Source organism: Aythya fuligula, chromosome 1 (genome assembly GCF_009819795.1).
Source record: "Aythya fuligula isolate bAytFul2 chromosome 1, bAytFul2.pri, whole genome shotgun sequence".
NCBI lineage: Eukaryota > Metazoa > Chordata > Aves > Anseriformes > Anatidae > Aythya > Aythya fuligula.
In genome coordinates, this window is record NC_045559.1 from 64,944,164 (window position 1) to 64,970,490 (window position 26,327).

General features: G+C 40.3%; 1 protein-coding gene across 1 annotated transcript in view; it reads left to right on the top strand.

Annotated features, from left to right (window-relative positions):
* The first annotated feature begins 15,438 nt into the window (after positions 1 to 15,438).
* CACNA1C (calcium voltage-gated channel subunit alpha1 C) overlaps positions 15,439 to 26,327 on the top strand; it is a 432,625-nt gene continuing 421,736 nt past the window's right edge. The window contains 1 exon segment of the mRNA XM_032187967.1: positions 15,439 to 15,839. Coding sequence (XP_032043858.1) covers positions 15,791 to 15,839 — 49 coding nt within the window. The 5' untranslated portion in view covers positions 15,439 to 15,790.

Here is a 26,327-nt window from a genome sequence, read left to right on the forward strand (position 1 = left end):
GATGTTGAGTGGTTCTTGTTCCCATTTCTGCACGTTACAATATTAAAATTACCCTGCAGCAAGCAGTCTGTGTTTCCCAGCTTATCCCAGAGGATACCAGCTTCCACTGTGCCTCAGAGGGAGGAGAAAGGTACAGAGATGGTGGCCCAAACATCCTCAGTGCCTCTGTGCGCTGGCTGGGGAGGAGAGGGTGGAGGACATGGCAGTAGCTAAGTCAAGGTGTGTCTTGAAACCAATATTTAAGGAAGAAGTTGTCCTTTCTTCAGGGTCCTTTGAATGTGCTTTGAACCTGGAAAGCTAAGTAGGGGTAAAAATGAAAACCTAAGAAGAAAGTATAAAGAAGATGCAAATGTCATGGTACCTTAAATAGCGTCAAGTACTGAAGAAACACTAAAATACATCGAACATTCTTTCTTCTTTTTGGAAAGAGGAGGGATGTCTAGTAGGGATCTCTTTTATTCAAATGCAGTGACTATATTGTAAGGTATACTCTGGTTTATCCTCTGGAACTTCAGCAGTTTCCATGTGTTTGGTAAGCTACAAAACAAGAGGAGGTGTCTGTAGTAATGAAGGTCTTAAGTAATTCAGAGGTCATTGATCTTTGATTACTTAACGGTAGTTGTCACTTGGGTATTAAGGATGACCACGCTCCACTGCCTCGCTGCTCTGTTTTTAATTGAGTAAATGATTCAGGAGTACCTTCTCTGTACTACTTGTAAGGAACTTCCATGTGTTGGTGCTTCGTAGGCCAAGATTATACCAAGTAAATTCGTGAGTACCCAGTATTTCCCCCCAGCATTTCAGCTTTTAACTCATGGTTCAGTTTGCTTGGCATTGCTTTTTGTTTGTTGCTGTTGTTATTTTTTTTTTCCTGTTTGTTTGTTGTTGCTGTTTTTGCTTTTCTCCTTTCAGAGCTGAAGATGGCTTACGTAGGGGAACATGGAGTGTGGTTTTTTTTTTTTTTTTTTAATCGAATATTCTGTGACACAGCTGTGCTGAAAGTGGTCCCCTCAGCCCATTCAGGAATCACATGTAACATTCAGAATAAGAAATTATAACATTCAAAATAAATAATGTTCAGAATAAATATAAATTAAGAATAAAAATTTAGTCCCACCCTTCTTACCTGTGTGATTTCCCATGGGAGATGATAATTTGATTGGTGACACATTCATGATGTGAATTTTTATTTTTTCCGTGTTCAGTTTTGCCAGCTGTGCAGACCATGACAGGCAAAATACAGTCTTTACTTTTGTCTGAAAGAAGCTGAATTAGTCTTTGGCACTAGTTCTAATTGTTTTAGGTTACAAAACAACTCTTTTCCCTTCTTTTAACCCTATACAAAGGATGGGTCTGCTAGTGTTGCAAAATAATTGAGTCAGAGCCTGTTGCAATCGAAAGACGATTAGTTTCTTGTGTTTATGTGTGCTCTGATGTGAATTAAACCAATCTATTATGTCTGCTTTGTGTTTTTAGGGATGCACGATTTTTATGTGAAACTTGCAAAAGCAGGCACAGTTCACTGATGTTTATTAGTGACCTTGTCTTGTCCTCTGAATTATGGACAGTCTGCTTTGAACAGGGGGAAATGCTACTAGCGGTCATTATGTGGATGTTCGTTTTTTTTGTGGATGTTTAACCTCTCAAAGGCTCTGCTGCAGTTATAGATCTTTTAAAAAAAAAAAAAAAAAAAAAGAGAGAGAGAGAAACTGAGTTATGGGTGTTTAAAGCTGAAATATTTATAGAAGTAGTTTTTATTTAAAAATAGCATTTGTGCCTGAGAAGATCAGATGTAGCACTTCAATATGAAAAACAAAACCAGATTTTCCTTGATAGTATTAATAGAAATTGCATGAAATTTGATAATGTAATTTAGTTAAAAATATTTTCTTCTAGTCTAGGTTTTGGAGTGTTTTTGTTGCTAAAGGATATATATATTATTTATATATATATGTATATATATATAAGTACAAAGATATGTGATTCTTTTTAAATCATTATAAAATCTGTATACGTTTTTGATTATGTTTTACAGTTACAGATTAAAAAGACAAATTGTTCAAATTGTTGGTTTAGTGTTTACAAAAGAAGAAAATATGTGGAGTATCAGAACATATACCGTAGATATTAAATCTTTCAAATTAAAACATAAGGAAGTGATAGAAAAATAATATTGCTTACTATGGGCAGATGGCATTGCCATCTACCACCAATGAAGTACTCTAAATTAAGAAGAAAATATGTCTTGGAAATAGATCAAAATTAAAAACTGTATTATTTAAGATCGAAAATTTCCTTGATTGCCTGCAGGAGTTGTTTACATGGGCTTTCAATATTAAGGATAGATTTTGAGAATGGAAAATAACACAAGAAATCCTGAAGTCATCATAGATTTGAAGTCACTACTTAAGTTGATTAATATTTTAAATGAATAATTGCTAAGCACTGAGGGATTGGCCCAATCCATTTTAAGATAGAGCTCTAGGATCAAAAAGGTATCCAACTTTGGGTTGCTGTTCATGAGAACCGATGTTCAGTAAGTAATGACAGGAACAAAGGTCTGAATCTTGGTATATTCTTCACATGCAGCGGATGTAACGAGCAAGGCTTATACTCCAACAGGAGTTTTTTCATTTTCCCACAATTATCCATTATTAGTGTAGTTCAATCCAGATGTGTTAAGGCTTTGTAGCTACTCATGATTAGTGTACTGCAATCCAGATGTGTGTGAAGGCTTCATAGCATAAGGTGCTGCTGAGTCAGGATATTAGAAATGCTTCCTGACTGAAGCAGTCAGATGCTGATGGGACTGAAAGAGTTGAAAAGAATCCTGTATTTCTCTTTCAAGGATCAGGCGAAGAACGTAACATACTGTGGTTGTTTCCAGTGCAATGAAAGAAACTCCTCATCCTTTGTGAAGTGTCAAATCGTGATGGGGAGTAAAGTAGATGACTTGTTGTGAGTTCTGCTTTGGCTTTCCAAACACTGCCTTAGAGCATATTTTGGAGTATAGAAGGGAAGCGCCCTTGGAGCAAAGATCCACAGCCCTGAATAAAAAATTTAAATTGGAATCTGTTTTGAAGAGGGTTTTTGCTCCGCTCTCTTCAGTATTTGAAAATATTCCCAGTATTATGATAGCATGCTCAGAAAAATTATGAAGGAAAGAGAGTTTCTAAAACTTCAGGTACCAAGGATGGACACCAAAGCCTATCTGAATACAGAGAAATTCCTGTGTCAGGTTTCCTTAGAATGACAGAGCTCCTTGGCTCTGCAGCCCTATCCTCAAAAAGAGTGAGGCGCAGCGTTTTTGACTAGTCAAGAGAAGGCAGCATGCAACCATTAATATTATCTGATCACATCACACCATCTGGCCCCACCAGCTTGGAAATGATGACCTGTATTCTGTAGTCACTGCTGACAGGAAACAGCAAATTAATTGGAATTACAACTGTGACTTACCTTTTACCCCTTACTCTTGAATCCCCATGGTCTGCCATTCATTTTGTCTCCGAAAGACTTAATATTTCTAACAGGATTGTGTGATTAAGCGAGAAGAGAATATTTGTTGTATGCTGGAGCACTAAGTGTATAAAGAACAAAAATTAGTTAAAGATAATGCAGAATTTAAGTTTAAAAACAAAACAAAACAAAAACAAACAAACACCCAAGTGTTTGTCTCTTTTTAAACTACAGAATTGAAGAAATGAATGACCCTTTTCTGTGAGGGTCCATTTAACATTTATTCTCAGAGGTAACTTATGGACACAGAGAGGAATGTTAGCAGATAAGAGTACTGCTGGGCAGCCACCTACTCATCTGTTCATTTCCTAACACATAATTGAACTGATACCCTGGCTTTCTTTGAAAACACGTTTGATCTTACCATCATACTTATGGTCTTATTATAAGCAATTTTTCCATGATCCCTGCAATTTAGTCTGGGTGAATCTGAACATAAAGAACAAGGTCTTATTCACTGTCTTCATAGATGCTGTAAATTAATTAGCCAATGCCTTGCAATGCTTTAAGGAGTTAAAATACTATATAGGCATTATGATTTGGTTTTCCACTCTAGTGTGGTCCAGCTTTTTATTTCTCTGCTTGCTGTATTACCTGGAATTGTACTCTTGGAAAATAAGCAGTTGAGACTTATTGATCAGGTAAGACTTCAAGTTGGATTTAGGGTGATACCAGGTGTAGGGAAGCTAGTGATCAGGTTGCATTCTTCTCCTGAAATAAGTACTGAGCCAACAGACCTATATGCTTTGGTTTTCTCTGTGCTGCCTAATGTGCTACCTTTCAACTGTCCCATACATCTGATAGCTCAATTTATGGTCATCCTAGATCTCACTGAACTTTTTAGTTAAGTTTAGAGGACCAACCTGATTTCCTGTTTTCAAAATTATATTCTGACTAAATTTTTGTAATAGCTAAAGAACTTCACAAGACATTTTCACTTCCAGTCTCAAAGTACCATGCGGTATTAATTCAAAAGGAAGCTTTAACTCAAGTGTCAGTTCTATCTTTATAACTAGTAAAATGATGCTAAACATCTTTTTTTGCATGCTTTGAAGGTTTTTTTTGGATGCAAGGCACTGTGAATATTATTAGTGACTGTATATGATGCTACTGCAATCGATGGGAATTTCATCTGAAAGAATGAGAAACCAACAACATGGGGAATCACGAGTATGTTCTTACTAGTGCCAGAACATCAGCTCAGGCTGATTGCTCCTTTGTGTCACTCTTAGGGCAGAAGTGTGATTCATCACTTCCATTTTGCTGAATACTGAAGTGCAGATGCATCTTCATGGGTTAGATTTTGCTTCCATTGAAGACTGAAAAGGATTCTGATCTCATTTATAATAAAGTAAGCTGGGAGTCACTTGGTAGAACTGATAGACCTACATCAGTGTCATTTTGTGTGAGCTCTTGTCACACTTGACAGCTTCACTGGAAATAGGTTTGCTCTTGGCAAGCATTTATTTAGTTCCATTGAGAAGTACATGCATTTCCAAGGGATTGGGGAACAAATGTGGATCCTGATTGTTATTCTCCAATAAAATATTTGCAAAATAAATTAATTGAACATGTTTAAGCAAAGTGTTCTTCCTGTGTGAAAGTCCAGGCACGGTGCTGCTTTCAGTGAACAATCAGGCTTGACCACCAGCCCACTTCCATCGTTGGAAGTCTCTTGACGACTACCTTGTTTTGAAGTGTTAGGCCAGTTAAGCTGCAGAAATCTAGCTTAAAAATAGTGGCATGGTTTAAAAGTGATTTTTGAAAACTAGAGTAGCACAGAAGAAAAAATGTTTATATATGGTTATAGACCTATTTCTGTAGAGCTATTTCTGGTAAACTGAAGTTATCTGATACCCTAGAGTAGCATAAAAGGGAAGATTGATGTAAGTAGACAGTCATTTCTGTCTGTGGTCAGGATGATCTTACTGCCATGTCTTTGGGTCACTAGGTCATACAGGACTTTTTCTTTACTACTCTTTTTCTATCCACCGATTTTGAGAGCAAAAATTCCTTTCTAGCTTCTTCCTTCTTCAACTAATTGGTGTCTTTCACTTCTAGACATCAGTCAGGCTGCAAAGCAGCAGTACAGTAATGTACTGCTAAATACAGATGTACAAACTGTGAAATCTGTCAGTCCATCCCTTGGGCACCAGTCTATGCCTGCTCATGTTAGAACAACAGTCACATGTCTTATTAAATCAGGTACTCTTTGTGCATTCCGTGTACTGTGGATTTGCTCCGTTATAGACTGCATAAGCTTCGCTGTTGTGCTTGTGCTGATAAGTGCTCCTTCCTCAGGCTGCAGGGAAAACCAGCAGCCCCTGTTGTGCATGGCAGATATTGCCATAAGCACTACAGACTTGAATGGAAGACAAATGGAATCAAAGGGACATAGCAGTCCCGTAGCATTTAACTACTCATTTTCTATGTCCTCAAACTGTACCAGCCTGGAATGTGCAGGCAATACTTTTCCTTTGGGATGGACAGACAGCACTAACTCATAGGAAGTTCAGAGCACTGATAACTCCATCTTCCTCCAAAGTTCAAGCTGTGTTTCTGCAGGAGATGGCAGCAGATGATACAGTAATTGTACAAGAGGCTCTCCTAGGAGACTGAAAAGGAAGGGGAAAAAAGAAAACAAACCACCAAACACACCCTATTTCTGCCCAACAGATGCTCAGTTAAATAACAGAACGATCAAGGCTTCTGCATTATGATACAGATGGAACTGAGATTTTGATGCTTTTGTTCCTTTGATGTAAGAGAAGCACCTTCCAGACTAAAGGAAGATAGTAAGGTCCGGCTGAAAGTGAATGAACCTTGTTTCACTTGTTCTTGTTTCAGAATCACAGCAAACCAATTGACACTTTGTACTGATCGTGATAAAATAGCAGTGTCTCCTTAAAAAAAAAAAAAAAAAAAAAAAAAAAAAGGCAGTTTTACCACCTTCACTAAAAAGAGAACAGTTCATGTTGGAAGGGGCCTTGGGAGGTCACCTACTCCAAGCTCCCTTCCAAAGCAGGAACCAGCTTGCTCAGGGTTTTATCCAGTTGTCTTTGAAAACTTTCAAGCATAGAGATGCTACAGCTCCTCTGAGAGACCAGTGTCTAACAGTCCTCAGGGTGAAAAATAGTTTTCTTTCTGCTGGGTTGGACCATGTTGTGTCTTAGTTTATGACTGTTGTCTCTTGTGGCTAGTGTAAAGAGCCTGGCTATGTGTTACTCTGGAAATCTAGAAAAAGAAACTAAGGAAATGGATAGGGAGATTTCTTCAGGGCTTTTGTCATTCAGGAGTTAGGCCTGAAATTTTCATCTTGCTTTCACTTGGTCAATCTTGGTGAAGTTGGAAGACTCAGACTGCCTCATAAAAGCACAAGTGTATGGGATATAAAGGACATATGGAAAGGAAGCAATAGGAGAACAAAGGGGAAATTTGACTTTTTTCCTGCTTTCTTCACAACTTACTCCACGTGCAACTTGAAGCCAGACATTCCACGCACACTCCCTCCCCCTCCAATTTGTAAGAATGCAATAGTAAACTATAGACTATAGTGATGCTTATCAGGTTATTGGCTTAATGATCAAAAATATAAATCAGGATCAAGGTCTGATTTTTATTTTTACATTTTTGTAAAAAAAAATAAAAAAAAAAATTTTTACACTCCTATTTCTTTTTGATTAAAAAAAAAAATGTAGAAAGGGAAGGAGCATGGACTGGGAAGGAGAGATAAAGGCAAGGAATGAGGTAATGCATGTACAAGTGCATGCTATATATATGATTGGCACAATCTTTTCGTTCTCTTTTTCTATTTTTCTTATGAAAAAATATTTTTTTTTTCCCCAAGGTCTAAAAGAAGAAATTAAATAAGGACTGAAAAATTCTATGGTGCTCTGAAAAAGGTTTTGTTATGAGTAATAGCTCCAGCAGCCATAGCTGTTCATGTAGCCTAATCTGAACCCTGCCTATTTTGATACTTTGCAGAATACCGTAGTCTTGATTAGCTGGTGAGAAGGCAGTGGGTTTCACCCTGTGTAAAACTCTGTTACTATTTAAGTTCCAGCAGAAAGTGGTCTTCCTCTACTTGTTGCTTACTCTCACATGGAAAGCACTGCTCTTAGATAAAACTGCCTTCTTTTGTGCGTGTGTGTTAGGAACCTGGTCATTCTTGGTCTCATGCAGTTCTTGAGAAGCAACTCAAACTAGTGTACACATCTGATGGCATTATAAAATAACTGAACTCTGAACTATTTATATTAAGGAAATATAAATATTTCCTTCAGACCATGTGGAATTAGTGAGTGAGTGAAGATTTTAGAGAAGAGTTGTTTATTTGTTTCACTTCGTTTGTCTACATGTTTTAGTGAAGATGGGAAGAAACGAAAGGGGAGACATAAATAAACTCTTCTGCTTGCATGCTGGAAGGATCGTTTAAATAATAGTAGAACATTTTTCTCAGCTTCTAAAGTTACAGATTTTTTTTTTTTTTTTTGAGAAACTGTAAACATAACAAACGTCTCTTATGCTATGTTGATTCAAAACCTACCTAACTGTGTTATTCCCCAAATCAAATAATGCTCTCAACTTTGCTGCCTGGCAATCCACCTATTTTACTGCTTCTATTCCATTAGCGTTCCACCGGAGCTAAGGAAGCTTTGGAGGATATACATACACATATATTCAGGAGACCACCCATTACACATTGCTACAAGCATTTGGAATATACTGCAGCAGTCATGGCATTTATAAACAGTGATAGCCACACAATCGATGTAAAATTAAATCCATTTGAATAACTGTTCTGTGCAAGCCCAAATCCATGCTGTTGGGGAGGATTTAATTTATGCAGTGTTCAGGAACCTTTCCAGGATGTCTTTAATATCTCTCCAGCAAGATACACTTTAAAACACTTCGTTTTACACTTTCAGAACTTCTGTAATGCTTTAATGAAGTCCCACTAAATGAGCTTTTGGATGTCCTAGGAGAACAATTAGTTAAGATGAAACCATAATGAAATGTACAGTTATATAGCTGATGATTTAACCAATTCAATTAGGGTCTGTGTTGCATTTGCTTGTGGTGTTTTGATGATGATTTTTATGGAAATAGAGAGAGCTCTTCTGAGCAATCTATTGGAACTAATTTTGTTTTAAAGAATGGTTTGCAAAGAAAGGCTTTTGCTCACTTCAGTGCAAGGTTTAGGTAGTACTGAAATAACCCTGGACTGGCTATAGTCTGTAACCATACAATTCTGGAAAATGGGATTGAAATCTCACAGGGCTGCATATGGAAGATACCTTTAGCTTAGTGTACATTTGAATTGATCACCAAATTTTTATTCAGCTAAGTGTGATTACTGATCATTTAAACAGGTTGCAGTAGGAGATACCTATTTTAGACCAGGTTCAAGGTTACATGAGTTAAAGGTGTCACAGTTGAAACAGAGACTGATTGCTGGGTGAGTTATGATTGTCTCCATTTTGGAAAGAAACAGTCTTGAGGGGGAAAACAAAACAAAACAAAAACAAAAAATAAACACAGAAGGATACCACAAAGACTGCTGTATAATTGCATTCACTTACAAATTCAGACCTTCAGTATAGAATAGAAAGACCCATTGTGCAAAATAAATTGCTTGACATTGTATGTAAGGTCAATATCACAGTAATCGACTATACTAATGGACTAATCTAATCATTTTCCTTGTAGCTGATACATAAGACCATGCACATCTCCTACATAGACTAGTTCGTCTCATTAGTGACTACTGAAGATCCTCCAGAATTTTTCAGAATTTCCAAGTCTTACCTTCTGAGAGTTTGTCAATGACTTTCTATGTTTGACAAAGAAGATTTAGGAGTTCCAAAAATTTGCTTTTGATGCTAAAAAGAAGGAACGTGGTGTTTTAGCCTGCACCTAAATCCCCCTTCCCTTCCCTCTCATTTTATAACTTTAATACTTGGAATTGGTTGTACTGTCTAGATGCAATTTCTGCATTGCCTTCTTATTTTGACTTTGTGTGGTTTTCATTGTTTAATAATTAGATCCACAGTGATTTCAAAACACCAACATCCTGTAATCCTTCTAGTCACTGCAAAGTATTCCTCAGCAGTTTGTGTAAATTTACTCTTTGAATAATCCACCCCTTCCAAAAAAAAAAAAAAAAAAAAAAGTACTTCGTATTTGCCGTAGATCTTAGTTTGTGTGGTACTTGGTTACAAAATACCAGATACAAAATACTCAGGAATAGATAGTTTGTAGAACTACATTAGAAAGTGAAGAAAATATTAACATTCTAATCTTTGTTGTGTAAGCAATGACAATTATCTAAGATATCATTCAAACTGTTGAGGGTGATTTTTTTTCTGGCCCAAGGGTAGGCTGATTGGATTAAAAGTACATCTCTTGTTTTGTAGATACTGTTGTAGACATTATTAGGTCATTTCTTTTGTTTAACTGGTGAATTTAGGCTATTATTGATGGTAATTATTTTCCTTTCTCTCTCTACTTTTTTATTTTTAATAGCTAATAATGAACTGCTGAGTTTAAATCTTACTGTCTGTATATATCCCAATCTGGATAGACCCAGTGTTTCTCTTTTATGAAGTAGAAGCAGTACAACACTGTGTTAAATTCAAGCCTCTCCCTTAAGCTTTTATGGCACAGTTACTGACCTTTTCCATTTTTGAGGAGCAGGGATGACTTCTGTATCAAAATTCTGAGGAGCTGTTAGACCTGCCTTAGTCACTAATTAGTGCTATGGCCAGATGTCTGTGATGACCATGGCATAATGAATCTAACCTTACAGAGTCATGAAAACTGTCACAAATTCTCAAGTCTGAGAAACACAACGCATTTACATTTTACTTGGGATAAATGTCTCCTGTTGTTTCAGTGTATTTAAGCATTTGTTTGCTGCTACACTTCAAATTGGTCCGTGAATTCATTAAATGCTACCCAGTAATCATTAAAGACTAATCACCTATTTACAATGATAAATGGCAAGTTCCTTCATTCCTGCAATTGGAATTAAAAAATCACCACTGCCAAAACCTACTGAAATCATCTGTATGGGTTACAGCTGAAAACTAAGATAGCTCACATGATTTGAATAAAATCCTACTTTTAGATATCCCACTTATTTTCTAGAACCTTCTGCAGTCTAGAAAATCAAAGCCTACCTAAAGATCCTCAATTTCTACTTATTTTCTACTTACCCCTCTTCTGTGTCTAATGAGAATTTATTCTAATTATTAGCAACTTTCCCATCCAGCTACCAGTGTTTTTATACTTTCCTTTATTCCCCCTTAGGTTTAGTAGTTTCTGTTGTTTACCAATACTAGGCCTTAGACCATACCAATATGCTGATAAACTTTCCTTTAAACATTTTGTTGTTGCTTGTTGACATTTTAATGTACATATAAAAGCTAATGACTAAAACTTCAATATGAAAGATACGGTTAGGTTTTCTAAGTTGCCTTTGAAAATCAATGTTTCTGACTACAAAACATCAAAAAATCCTGTGCATATGGCCCTGTTCCAGACTTTAAGAAATGAAATCATCAACAAATCTTGATCATAAACCTTCCTTTTCTCTTCCTTCCCCGTGTGTGTATATATATATTATTATTTTTTTTTTCTAGAGGAAATTCCCTGTTTTAGCTAGCTGGTAGTTTCAGGAAGTCTCCAGTTTCCTGATTGCACTTTGAAATACCCCTAGACAAGACTATCAATTGCTTGCATTCCAATTAAAATTAAGCCACTAAAACAAAATTGTCAGATAAATAATATTTTTAGAAATCCACACTCATAGATGTGAACGTGATTTTGAAAAAAGGAAGGTCAATGTCTTTGGAAAGATTGCACTGAGTTTGTATCCCATCTATTTATACTGGTGATCGAAAAATCCCATCACTTTCAGTGCAAGGAAGTGCTGATTCTTCAGGGAAGCCATCTCTGTTAGTTGGTGGAAGTGCAAAACCTTAAACCTGTGTGTGTGTGTGTGGGGAGGAATCATGTTCAGCAAGGTAGTGGAGATCTCTGGTACTGTTTCTCTGAGCTGGCCCTTCAGACATGAAATAATCACATTTGTATTGTAAGCCTTAACACTATTTCTGGGGATAAATACACTTCTTTTCTACTCTTGAATCATTTACCTTCTTATTTTATAATAACAGGCACAACTGCCAAAATAGAGTGAACGTATTGCAATTTTGGAGGCTGCATAACTTATGCAGGCCCAATGAAAACCCTAGACCATTTTAAAAGCACTGAGACTGCTGGAAAGAGCCTTTCAAATAATTTTGTAAGTTATAAAAGCAGCTCAATGCAGAGTTGTTATACGTTCTTGTTTGTATTCATCCCATTCATTCCATAAAGCTTCTAGCCCCAGCTTGAAATATGAGCAAGACAGGAGCTTTTCCTTTTCACTTCAAGATGTTTTTATCCGCAACCTGTTTGGGCAATTTCTGTTCTGAAGATGGATGTGGCTTCTGATGCTGGATTTTGAAGAAGCTGTTGTGCCTAGTGTGCTCTATATATGGCTGGTTAAGAGGGAAGAAGTGCTGCATTGTACACAGGACAAAAAAAAAAATTCCTCATATGTGGAATGGCCTGCTGCATGTGAACATCATGACTCTACAAATCATCTCTGACACTTTGTAACTTTAAATAGACATTTCTCAGAAATCTCTGTCTTGGTGCTTTATATGGCCCTTATTCTTATTGTTCTCAATTGCAGAACAATTCTCCTCCTAGCATTCTTGTGGGCCAGAGAACTAGCATCTCTGCTTTACAGCTGGCCTAAGGCCAAATGTGCATTGGATGGCTTCTCCAACCTAGGTGCAGGGGAAGTCCAAGAGCACAGATGCAGGCTGGTGTGAGATACTTTTGTGTCTGATCATTACTCTACCCATCCTACCTCTAAGTCTCTTGGTTGCCTTATCAGGCAAGGGCTAAGATCATTCTCTTTGCATGTATATTGAAAGAAGTATTATTTCTTAATTTTTTAAGATCTCTCTCTCTCACGTGTATACCTGTCTTTGGGCTGGATGTGAGGGATGTGACTGATGAGAGCTAAGTGTGCTTCCCCTTCAGAAGGCCTTAAACCCTTTTTAGAGCATCAGTCCTCCAAAAGCAACAGGAAAGCTGCTGACTTGCTTAGGCTGTGTGCTCTGCCTTTGGAGTCGTGGCCCCCAACACACACAGTCAGAAAACTCGGGAATCAGAGGCCATGCTGGGGAGGGCTGTTGTCTTCTCTGAAGTCTCTGAGCTGTTGCTCTGGCATCTAATGAAATCCTTTCTGCACTATTTCTAGGAAAAAATGGAAAGAAACAAATTTTAGGCCAATTGACTTTTACCATTTTCTGCAGAGGAAAAAGCCTTGGGTTATCTCCGGTGAGAATTACTATTAAATGTGAATTTCAGTAATATGTTAAGAAAAATCTTACAAGCACCTTTTACTTCAAATGCCTCCTCTTTACCAAACGTGTTTTCATGAACTACTTCTTAGTGTACTTTGACAGTACCAATACTTTAGGGGAAGGTATGATGTTTGCTGTTATGTCACCTGATTCTCCTTCAGTAGCAGGATCCATCTTAATCCTGAAGTTTCATTCTGTTTCTCCATATAGAAAATTATTTGCATCAGAAATGCTGAGTAAGGAAACCTCAGGTTGTAGTACAATTTTATTTATGCTGAAGAAATTAATGCTAGCTAATATTCTTTTTTCTTGTTCTATTTTTTTTTTCTGGATTTGATTTTTGGTAACTGGCCCAACTGTGTCCCATTGTGGGAGCTTGGCAGAGAGAGGGAGAAAGACTGGAGAAAAAGATTTGTAGGTGGCAGGGACAGCTTGTGTATGTGGCTGCATACGTATGTGAGCTGGCATAAGGCAAGGCTATGTGGATGTTAACTGTTTAACTAATGCAGTATATAAATCCTTAGCTAGCTGAGAATGTGACCTAAGGAGGGCAAAAATATATATGGATATATTTATATGTATTTACAAGTGCCCCACTGGTGTTTGATTTCTGTGCGAGAGTGATCAGCGTGAACTTGATTACTTCCCCAGAGATTATGTCCATGCAAGGGTGAATCATATAACTCTTGGTTGACTCATGGCTTGAAAAAAATGGAATTAGCACAATTCAAAATGGCAAGAATTCCTGTTCACAAGGAGAAAAATAAAATGTGTGTTTACACAGCAAATTTAGGTAGGGAAGGATTTGCCGTCCTTCTGTAATGGTGAAGGGAGGACTCTTTTTTTTTTTTTTCTTTTTTCTTTTTTTTTTTTTAACAAGATAACAAGAAAAAGGCAACCAGAATTGAAAATGAAATCCAATGTATTGCTGTTCCACCTCTAGCTGCAATCTTGCCTGATCCTCTAAGTTAAATGGAGTAAGTGCATGTGACATTACTAGAGAAAAACTAGGCAATAGAGGACAGAGTATTTTAATTGCTCGCAGGAACTCTTCCTCCTCCATCAGAAACAAAGCCACATCTCTACGTGCTGTCAATGGTAATGTGTTGTTGCCAAATTACCTTTTGGATACCATATAAAGCAGAAGTTGTGATGGCCAGTGGTTATTAGGAACAGAAATGGCCTCTTTTTAGGACAAGTGCTTTGGCTGCATCCAGTTCTTGGTAAGTGCTTTCCACCTATTTCCACCTATTTCCACGTTTCTCTTGTAGTTCCAAGTGGACATGTGTTCTTGCCGCTTTGGCTAGCTGCGTTAGGCGTTGCTGTTTCCTATTTCATTTTGAGTTTCATCTGCGAGACAGCCACTTCGAAGTGATGGGGCAAAAAGCTTCACAAAGAGACGGATATTTGATAAATCCAACTGAAGTCCAGTCATAGGGAAGGTGCTAAGCTCGTTCTTAGGCAACTCTGTTGTAGAGGTATTGCCACCTTTGCGACGCTTGGAGAGAAACGCTCTGTTTCTCGTGTAGGTGGGAGAGGAGACCGCGAGCAGGGGGAGAACCCCAGTGTCAAGCTGCAGACAGGGTCCTGAGTGCTCGAGGGCTCTGAGAGCTGCTCCCTTGACCCAGAAGGCAATAGCCTGGGCCCTGAAGGTGATGTTACACCCCGGGTGGTGACCCTTGGGGGACTTGGAGCGCACTTGGCTTCTCGGGCGGCAAGCCCTGCATTTCTCCTGAACGTGGCACCTCTGATCCCAGCCCCGTTGCCCGGGGGCTGCCTTCTTCGAACCCCAATGGGATGAGAAGTCCTCTTGGCTCCCTGCGGGGGCTCCAGGCGCGGCGACAGCGATAACGAAGCTCGCTTGGGTGCTTCCAGCGCGGCTTGTGCAAATCCTCCCCTGCTTAATCTCCTCCAACATCTGCGCATCCTCTGGGCATCTCCCCGTGCCCTCCCGCTGCCGCCTGCCGGGGGTCGCGCCGTCCTCGCAGCGGGGCCGGGGGGGCGGTGGCGGTGTCGCCGCCGTGTCGCCGGGTGTCGCCGCGGCCCCGCTCCCCTCCGCTGTCCCCCGGCTCGCCCCGTGACGTCACGTCTGTGGCGGTGAGCGCGGGCTGCGCGCAATTTTGGGAAGGGGGTGGTGGTGTTGGGGGGGTGGGGGGGGGCGGTGGTGGTGGTGGTGGCTGCCCGCAGCTGGAACATCTGGAAGCGTTCAGCGCGGCTGTCTGCCGGCGGGAGGCGGCGAGCAGGCAGCGGGGAGGGAGGGAGGGAGGGGAGGGGAGGCAGGCAGGCAGGGGGAGAGGGAGGGAGGGAGCGAGGGAGGGAGTAAGGGGCTGGGACTGTGCTCTCTTCCTCTGCAGAAACAGCTCCCTGCCAACACAACGCGCTCAGAATGGCTTTGAAGAGGAGGAGCAGCAGCGTTTGAACATCTCTCTCCTTTTTTTTTTTTTTTTTTTTTTTTTTTTTTTTCTCCCCTCCTCCTTTTCTTACTCTGGTAGTTGGTGGATTTTAAAAAGACATTTAACCCTCAGAGGCTTGTCCTGGATGCTTTTGGGTTTTCTTTTCTTTCTTTCCCCCCCCCCCCGCCCCCCCCTCTCTCCCGTTTCCCCCCTTCCTGTTCTTTTTTTATGGTTTAACAGCCAGAGGTGCTGTGCTAAATTCTTGGAAGGGGCCCGGATGTACTGAGGATGCATTGCAATTTCACTAAAGGAGGCAGTAGTGGAAAGGATCAGTTTTTGGTGTTTGATGCAATAATGGGAATCAGGTAATAATAAAAGGGGAAATTCTGCAGCTCCATTCTTCCTTGAATTTTACCAAGCCGATTTTCGGAGGGATTAATCTGGACTCGTTTTTAAATGGTCAATGAAAACAAGAGGATGTACATTCCCGAAGAAAACCATCAAGGTAAGCCCGAGATCCATCCACCTCGGAGGCTCCAGCCGCCCATCTCTCCCTTACCCTTTGTCCGTGATCTTTTTCGCTTCGGCCCCGTTCCCCCTGCCGGCGGCGGGCGCGGGGCGGGCAGAGGACAGCCCTCGCCCCCCGTCCCCCCGCGGCCGGCCGCTTTGCGGGGGGACCCCCGCGGCCCCTCGGGGGGCGGCCGTGTCACCGGGCCGAAGAAAAGTTGCTTCCAGGCTCCGCCGTCGTCTCCGGGAGGAGAGGGGCGAGCAGGGGCGGCGGTGGCCGGAGGCGAAGTGCAGCCGCGGAGCCCCTCGCCCCGCCGCGCCGGGGGAAGGCGAACTCGGGGCGCAGCCGTCGGGGTCCGGCTTCCCGAGGAGCCGTTCCCCGCTCTCACGCCGCGTCTAATCCCTGGCCCGAAAGGGGAGGGGAAGGGGGAATTATCTCCTCGGCCGCATCCACCCGCACGTAGCGGCAGGATGGGGATGGGAGTTGGGCTCCGCTTGGGCTCTGCTCGCCCGGCTCCGCTCAGCGCCGCCCGCATCATGGACCCCGACCCGCGCCGCCGCTCCTCGGCACCGTCGCCGGCTATTCCCCGTAGTACAACTTTGTTTGTCCAAACTCCGGGAGCCTCCCCGCCACCCTCCTCCGCCCAACCTCGACCTGCTGTTCCTGAAGTTATTTTTATCCCGCTAGCTACCTGCGTGCCCTCGCCCCCTCCCCTCCCCGCCAGCCCTGCCCGCACACCCACGGCGGTGTTGCGGAGCCGCCAGACCCATCTCGTCCCCTCCCTCCAGACGGAATGGGGTGCCGGGCCCCCACCCCATCCCATCGAGCCCCCCTCATCCCACAGGGACCCCCACCTCCGCGGCCAGCTGCCCCCTCGCCGCCCCCGGCCCTCCCCTCCCGGGCAGCCTCTCCCCGCCGCCGGGGCCACCTCGGCTGCCCGCAAACGAGACCGTGTGTCCCCCCCCCCCAGTTAAATAGAGATAAAAACGAAAAACCCCATGCCCGGCACTCCCACCATAGCCGCTCTATGGATAGGAGGTGGGAGGGGAAAGGAGGAAGCGGCCCCCGATGCAGAGTGCTCCTGCCAGGCGGGAGCAAGCCCGCAGCACATGCATTCGGCAGCCGCCACCGGGCTGCTCCTCCCGGACCGGAGCTGATAAAGTGGACGAAGAGCTCAGCCTCCATAGCGATATGCCAACGCTATGGCAACCCAAATTCTGCTCCCTCCTTATCAGCTGCAGTGATTATATAATTGGAGGAACAGTTTTGCATCTGTCTCTTGGTGCGGATTGTCATTTCTGCCAGGTGAAAGGGCAACTTCCAAAGCAAACAAAATCAGCCAGGTGGAAGAAAGTTCTGTTTCCTGGTGGTGCTCAGGCTGCCATGTATTTACAATCTATTTTTGTTTTGTGCAAACAGCGCTTGAAAGGTTAAATTGATCAGCAGTCAGGAAAACCTGGTGGCAAGGAGATCGGAGCAAGCCAATCAGGATGTGGAATGGAGTAATTAAAGCAGCCACAGATTTCCACTTGCAAGGTGGAGATCAAAAAGATGAGCAGAAGGCAAGCCTAGGTCTGTGGTGCTGGTCTGCTCCTCGTATATGAGGGGGAGGAGTGATTTAAGATTAGTGTCTCACTCGTGCATCCTTCTCAGTTGCTGGCAGCAGGATCAATGTTCCAGGTACTACTGATGCAAGACAATTTTGTGTCTGTTCTTGAACTGTGAGCAACATGGCTAGGCCTCCGCCAGCCATTGCTTTCTGCACATGCCTGTTTGTAGCTAACTGCTTATCAGGCTACCTGGGCAGCCTGATGCTCACAAGTCTGTACTGCAGGGGTGCAAGCCAACAGTGGCTTCCCTAAAATAAATAAGATGTACTACAGACCATTAGTTAGAAGGTGAGGGCTGCAGGGAGGAGGCTTGAAAATGCTTTGTTGACTCCTCAACTACTAATATGGGTAGGCTTGTCATATACTTGTTTCGCACTTTTTTGGATGCCACTTAGTACAATGGAAATCTCCTACACAAAAGTAAGATTTTTTTTTTTGATGCTAAAATATGAGTCTGCTGTGTTCTCAGTGCAGTATCATGTTACACAAAGAACAGGGAGCTTGCTAGTGTTATTTGTTGATGCTGAGATACTTTTCAACGTTTATTTTTGCTGCACAATGGAATATGTTTTGATAATGATTAATTATTCATTATTACCACAGAGTATGTGTTTATCTAGAAAATGTTAAAAACAAAACCCCCAAAAAATCCCACCCACCAATCCCAGAAAAAGCTTTCAGAACTAACTACATCACATTTAATGCACATGTGGGACTTGGTGTAATCCTAGATGGGCGTCTTTAATGCACTCCCTCATAATATTTTGAAAAACCTGCTCCCGCGATTTAAAATGGAAAATCGGTCTGCAAAATCACGTTTCCCAGCCCTCCCGAGGGAGGGAACAGCATGAGTCAACCTGGCCCTCGGTGGGGCGAGTTTGAACCTCAGCCGTCCAGCTCGTCTCCAGCACCTAGCTACACCCCTCTGCTCTCTCTTCCAGCCTTTCCTGGGGCGGGGGGAGGCCGGCCCTGCTTTCGGGTTTTTAGGGGTGCGGGCCCCGGGGCTCTGCCTCCCCCAGGAGGTGGCGGTGCGGGGCCGCGGAGCCGGCCGGGAGCCCCGCGGCGGCTACCCGGAGGCGCGGCCGGCTCCGGGGTGCCGGCTCCCGGCTGCCGGGCGGCGTTTTTTTGGCACGGGGCCCCGGAGCGATGGTGGTGGAGGGCTCGGCCGGTCCCTCCAGCCACCCTGCTCCCAGCCGAGCTACCCCTTCCTTCAGTTTCAGCGGATGCCTCGGGGCTTTGGCCTTATGGCGTATCTCGAACAGCTTGCTACCTGCTGCTTGGGAAAAGAGCCCCCCCCGGGGGTTTCTCGGCCGTAATTAGGTCTTCTCGCAACCTCCTTTCCTAACCCGCACGTATTTTGTTCTTGAAGTCTTCCTCTGTAAGACGCTCTCTTTGCAGTCCTCGTATCTTCCTAATTTTACAGATACGGGGCTAATTAGCATTCCCTTTATTTGTCAGAAGCCTGTTGATAGCGAGAGGGTCAAGTCACAAGCGTACTTCCTAATGTGTTTTCTGACCTGAAGTGAGGGTCAAAACCATAAATATTTCCCTTAACTTTGCAGGTATACATACACAGATGATTATGTACTCTTCACTGCTGACTTCAGTTTAAGGGAAGAAATCTGTCTCATGCTGTGCTAGAAGACAAAACCCTTGTAGATGCAATTTATTGGATGTTTGCTGCAATTTTATACTTTATTTTCAGAATGCCAGTTCTATTTCCTGTATTTTTCTGGGGCATTTCTTGGATATGTAGGAGAAACCGTGCTCTTTCCATGGTGACAAAGTCACCAGGTTGGCAAACCGAGTCTTCAGTTCTGAGTGTTTGTATTGTCCTCTCATTTTGCTGTAAAGATTTGTCACATTAGGCAGTAGTTGTGGGGCATAAAGTGTACTGGGAATTGATTTGAAACAAGGAATTGGATAACAAGGGTTTGTGGTGAGAAAAAAAACCCGGAATCACTCATTGGAAACAAAGCACTAAAATTCCAACCCCACTGATTTAACAATAAATGCTGGCATTTATGAAGTATGATCTTCCACCTCGAAGTACTTGGAACATTCTGTGTATTAAGTGTTTAATTCAATATGATATGAAATAACAAAATATATAAAAATATTAAATATAATACGTAATGTTAAATAATGGTACTTAAGTGTTCTACATAATACAGTGCACTGCATTTACTTTGAAAGTTACTGGTAGAGCCTTCTGAAAAGTGTTTAAGTGCTTTCAACCATTTCTATCCTTTAAATAATAAATATTTGTTAAAGACATTGAATTTGAAGTATATACTTTTGAAAGATTTTCTTTTAAATGGTCATTGATCATAGGCGCTGATTTGGGTCAGGTCACTATCAAAGCACTGCTTTTGACTGGTTCTTCCTGAAGTTTGTGAGATTCTGCCATCACAAGCACCTACTTGTAAAGATCTCAGTGGAGCTCTCTGTATCCTGTTCACCATTGTGAACATTCTCTTGGTTGCATATCTGCTCTGCAATCGAATATGTTTTAGGGGTTACCTCTTTGCAATTCTTGTCAGCAGATGTGACATACTCTTGCTGTGTGGAATTAGTTTATTCTACCAAGATATCTACTTTGAATTATTTATTGCTATCTATTTTTTCTTTTGCTTGTCTATGTTTATTCTTTTTTTCTTTTGCCTGTCTGTGTTTAGGTTTTCTCTTATTTTCTTTCAATTTTGTTGAACATGAGTCTGCATACATACTTAAAATAGTATTCATCTGAATGGTAATTGCTCTTGCATTTACTTCTTGTGGGCGTGTATGTGTGCGACTTGTCATCATTTGTACAGGCCAGTTGAGAATACCAATTTGCCATATGATTTGTTAGAAACTGTCTCGCTTAACCCCTTTTGGGAATTAACTCAAAGGACACAATCCGTGAAGTTCAGGAATAGCAAACTCAAGACCTCCTCTGTGCAAGTGACTCCTCTAAATTTACTGACGATCAACCAACATTAACAGATGTGACTATGTGCAGTAAAAGTCTCTCTTAAATTATTTAAAACAACAAATCAGATCAACACTGAAAAAAAGCTTTTACCAATGGCAGATATATGTTTTACAAAACATAATGTCATTAAATCATTCAAATGCCTGTCTTTTTAAAGCCTGTAGACCAACTCAGTATATTTTCATTTCTCTGAAACACTATATTTTTTTATTTAGGTAGTGGAAATTAGATGAATTTGAGAGAGAGTTTATTAATTAAAATGTTTATTATTGTTTCAGTATCATTAACTGTAAGAAAAGACAATTTTGAGCATGCAGACATGTTGATTACCCCTGAATTTTTCCTTTCAACAAAGTTTATCTACTACCTAACGTATTTTTTTTTTTCCTGTTGTAACTTTTTCAAATAGATGTTGACAAAATTGAGTACTTTTTAGATCATTTTTAGTACATTTAGTACATTTTTAGTACATTTTTAGATCATTTCAATTTTATTGGAGTAAATGAAACATTGCATGCTTATGCTATGTGAGGATTTCTTCCCCTTCCTTCTGTATGTTGGCTTTTGTTTGTTACTTTTTTTTTTTTTTTTTTTTTTAATGGAAGAGGAAGACACAGTCAGCCTTCTGTGCAGAGGACATGTGTGATGAGCATACAGTGCTTGTGCCTGAGAACAGGTGTTTTGCAGCTGTCAGCAAGAGTTTTAGGTAGTAAAGTGGTCCTGCTGGGAGCTCTGAAATACAATGACGATGTCTTATGGTTGTAAGAGTACCAATTAGTACCTATCTTGTAAGGATTTAATGGAATAAATGATGGTGAGGTCAATGGTATATATGAATCTTTGTCCAGAAGAATCCTTGAAATGTCATGCCCTTCTATGGGAACTGACAGAAAGCAGTGATAGCAATGTAAACCTTTTTAAGAACTTGAGAGGGATCATGGTAGCTCTCTTTCACCTAGAAGAGTGCTGTTGTCTCTGTGCTATGTATAGAGATTTCCAGAACAGAAGACCTAGCCGAGTTTCTCCCAGATAGCTAAATACACAATTAGTAGATTGTACTGTTTGGATTGTCAAATTTGATGTTCTGGTGGTGGTGGTGGTGAAAACACGAAGATGTAAGGTAAAAGGTAGCAGGAGACTTGGTAGAATCAAATTTTTGTCTTGGTTTTGTCATATCAGTGCCTGTCCAGATATATAGATGAATTATTGCAATCTACAATTAAGAGGTTGTTAGCATGGTTCTTCCTCAAGAGAAGCTTAGATTTAGGGAAAGCTGCTGTTAATGGATTTGAAAACAATCTGCTCTGCACATCTCCTTTCCAGTTGTCTTTCCCAAAGAGGATAGATTTGAGACACTGCCCTAACTGTTACATATTTCACTGCAAAGAATTGCATTTCTAAAGATTGGGGAATGAAATAAAATCATTATATAGGATGAAAGAGATCTCCAGAGGCCAGGTAGTTCAATCCCCTTCTCAAAACAGGTGTAATTATATGAGATTGCTCAGGACCACATCCAGCCAAGTCTTGGACATCTCAAAGCTTCTACAAATGCTCTGAGCAGCACGTTCCAGTATTTAGCTGCACTTATGGATTAAAAAATAAATAAATTAAACATTAAGTCTGTATATTTACATCTTTATATAAGACCGAGAGCTAACTTACTTATATAAGCCAATAGCTAAACTGTAACCATGTTTTTGTGTTGAAATGGGAGACTTGAGGGGCTCTTGCCTCAACGTCTCTCACCAATTTCAGAGTAGATTGTGGGCTGTTTTTTGTTGTTGTTGTTGGGGCAGAAGTCTTACGTTATTAGAGTTTACAGATGAGGTGAGACAAGCCTGGAGTTTTGATCACTGAATTTGTAAGTGGGTTGTTTTCCTGCACTGGCATGAAAGCCAAACTGTGGATAGACTGTGACCAGCACACGTATACTGATGAGGCAGTAGAAATCTATAAATAGTTCACTTTAATGTTCCAATACTTGTTAATGCATCCGGTCAATAGATGAATCTTGCTATAACTTACAAACATGCAGCTGAATCTAACTATGTACTCTTGGGATATATATATACACCAACACATAAAATCACTGTGGAAGTGATGATTGTAGGGCTTGGATTTAAAGAAAAAAAGGCAGTCCTAACTTCTAGTTAGGCTCCCTTTTTGTTTTTTTCCCTGCTGACTAAAGGAAATTGAGATAACTGTCCATGGATGTTCTATGAGATGTTAGAAGCTTACACAGGATTCAAAGATTATGTATTTGTCAGATATTGGTAGACGACTTCTGCAGTTTTCCCTGTGTGTGTGTTTAGTCCCAGATATTACATGCTAAATCTCAGTGGCTGACTGAACATAATGAGGGGGAATAAAAGTTTTTCATCCTCGTACCTGTAAGGAAAAACAGAAATCCATAGGATTCATCAGTCTTCTGAACTGGGCACTGACATGCTTAGCCAGCATAGGTATGAGAGTGGGAAATTCTGCCACTTCAGTGGAAGACAAGATTAAAATAAAATCATTCTTAAGGGTGACTGGAGACTTAATGACTTTCAAACCAGACCCAGAAATGAGACTAAAAACCTGTCTAATCCTATGGGAACTTTCTTTGCATCTTGTACATAAATCTTAGAGTTAATTGTTTTAAGGAAAATATTATCTGAGTTCCATCCAACCTTAAAGGATGCTTTATCTCTAGATGGCATTGTTATTTATCTTAAAATTTTCAGGTTTTCAGCCCATGATGTGGATGGTTGCCTTTGGGTATTTTGGAAAAAAACAATTAAATATGACTGAACATGACATTATAATTACAAAGTAAATATGCTCTAATTGAGTAATTAACTCAACATTTCTTCCTACAGGCATTGTAGGAATGGATTCATATTAGTGATCAGATTTCAAATCCTTTATTCCAAAGAAGGGAAAAAAGACTTCTATTGTTCAATATATCTGCATGGATATAACACTTCTTAGGATTCCTCTACTTTTTAAATTTAATACGTATTTTTAATACATCAGATGTTTCTCTAACGCTTTTTTTTTTTTTTTTTTTTTTTTTTTTTTTTTTTTTTTTTTCCAGATGAACTAAGATTTTAAATATACAGAGACTACCTGTGCCTCTTTTCTTGCAAGTCAGCCCAACTCTGTTGGGTACCAGCTATATTCCGTTTCATGCATTATTGACAACAATAGTTATTCTCAAATTGAAACTTGTCTTAAATAATATAGTTGTTAGCAGTAGAATTCATGAATTTTAGATGCAGGAACACTACAATGGACTGTGTGAGAGGCAGTGGAATCCGGGTGAATTCAGGAATGGAGAACGATGTTTGTTGAAGATGTTGGGGTGGGGGGAAAAAAGGTTGCACTTAAATATACTGCATAGTATGTTGAACTTTGATACAGATTGTCAAATATCAGTCTTAACTTTTAGCTTCCTGACATGCAATCTCAAACTTTACTGTGATTTCTATGTTGTACTTTTCATATGTGGTCAAAAGACCACAGTTTCCATGCAGGCACTGTATGTAAATATTAGAAGTTTGGATTTAGCTAATTCTTGAATGATCTGATTTCCTTGGGATGAATTTAACACGTTGACAGCTAAGTTAGCAAATTAAACTAGATAAACCTAACTGCTATTAAGAAAGCAGAGGAAATCCGTAACATTCATTATTTTTCTGATTGGTGAACAAACAGACTTGTGTGTAGAGAAGGAAACTTCACCTGTGTGTTGCTATTCCTATTTGATAATTAAATTGCCTATCTTTGAATTGTGTAGGTGAACAGAGTGTTTTCATTTTTAATTTACATTTGAGTTGATGTCTTCAGAGAAGTAAAATGCATTTGTTCATTGAAAATTAAAATTGATTGGTTTTAATTGTGATTTGAGTGGAACTGTTGTATGACTATCTGGGAGCAAAAGGTACAAGTGAATTATGTGACACACACTTTCACATCAGTTAAAAATTTAAGTGAAAAACTGAGATTCATGGACATAACATGATTTTGCTGCAGGTGGAGTTGAAACTGAGTTAGTGAATTGGTGAGTGGCTTGAGTAATATAACTCTAAGGTCTTTTGTCTGTCAGATAGGATCTCACTGGCTTTGGCTCTATTGCACAAATCTTGTGAATGTGCAGCATTAGTGTTGGTAGGTGTTTGGGATGTCCTAGTACTGCACAGGGCAGCACGCTGTCTGTTGAGCTCTCGTACACATTTCTTTGTGGTCTTCTTTGAAGAGAATTAATGTTTATCTGTTAAGTGGAATAGAGTTTATTGATTAAATTGCATATGGGAGAATGCCAAATTCATGGGAAATTCAGGAGGAACTATGTTGAAGCTTAATCCTCAGTCTGGTTTTTGGATTTGTATTGAGACCGAAAGAGTAAGTTTGATTTTAATTTTGTATTTGAAAGCAAATGAAATGGCATCATTGTGACAGGAATAAAGGGAGTATTTCTAGTTGATTTGGTCATTACAGCAAAAGTCAGAAATAAAAGTGGAGAGTGAAAGAATAAGATGAACAAGACTTGAAGGCTTTTATCTGCTTTAAGGCAAAGGGTGTCAAGGAATAAAATAAGAGATGAAAACTGGTGTCCTAATTCATATGCAGTGATAAAAGCTGTTATGATACCAGGAAGTCAGTCAGAAAATAATTAGAGATACTTGCTACTGGCGGTTCCAAAAAACAACTATTTAAATGTTTTAAAACAAAACAAGAAAAAATGGGTATCAGAAGAGTTAAACATCGAGCTCTACAGGTGCTTGGCAGCATGTCTAGGGAAGTGTCTTGGCATGTGATCAGACTGGAATCACTTTAAAAAGGATCAGATTTTAGAACGTGAGATGTTCAACACCATACTTCAAAACCCTTTTACCAGTGATAATGCAATGTCCACCATTTCTTATGAAAGATTGTGCTTAGACATCCTAAGGGCTTTCAATCTGCAATGTGAGTTACACAACATAGAGTATTTTAATAAATATTTGACTGGAATATATATCCTGCTAACTTAATACAAAGCTTGTATTGAAATAAGTGCAAAGTTTTCCTTCAGATTTGATGGTACAGTTGGGCCCAGTTTTCTACTTTTTCTTTTTCCTTAGTACTTAGTGTTCTTGTTGAGAACTTCAGTCATCCTTGCTTTGCCTTGATTTTGCTCATATTTCACCAGAAAATCTTTGTGTTTTTATTTTGGGGCATGCATTTTTGAGGTTTTGTCTGCTGTCCTTTAAGGGGGCTTATCATGGAGAATGTTAGTGCATGGCATACAGAGGTGGGTTTGACTGAAAGTTGCTAAGCATTTTGGCATGAATGCTGTGTAGTCAGTGGACGCATCCAAATATGTATGGGAAAATCCTATGTGGAGCCCATTCTACAAACATCAGAGGGCAGGAAACTTATAGCACATACTGGTGTTTTCATACTTCAGAAGGAGTGTGATGTAAGCTCATCCAGATGGCTTAATATATTGGTGAATTTTATTACTCATCGTCCTATGTCAGTGTTGAAATACAAGTTTAAAATATTTAAAGACAAAATTACCATAGAAGATGGAAAACCCCACTTGTCATCTTGGGTTCTAAACCTCTAGTTTGCATAGCCAGTTTTAATAACAGTGATAGAAACTATTTAGGCCTGACTCCACAGCTACAAAACACCAAACAGAGAGATTTGACAGATTGTCAGGTGCTATTTGGGAGATTAATGTAAAGACTAGAATATGGACATTTAAAGGATCAGACTGTATTTTAATTTATTTATATATTTGGTTATAGACTTTCAGAAAGTCTATATTTTTTTTTCCACAAAGGCTGTATTTCTCTCCTTTTAGAAGACTGGCAAAGAAATGTTTGCTTTGAAGTTGTCTATCTGTCTCCTTATATATTTACA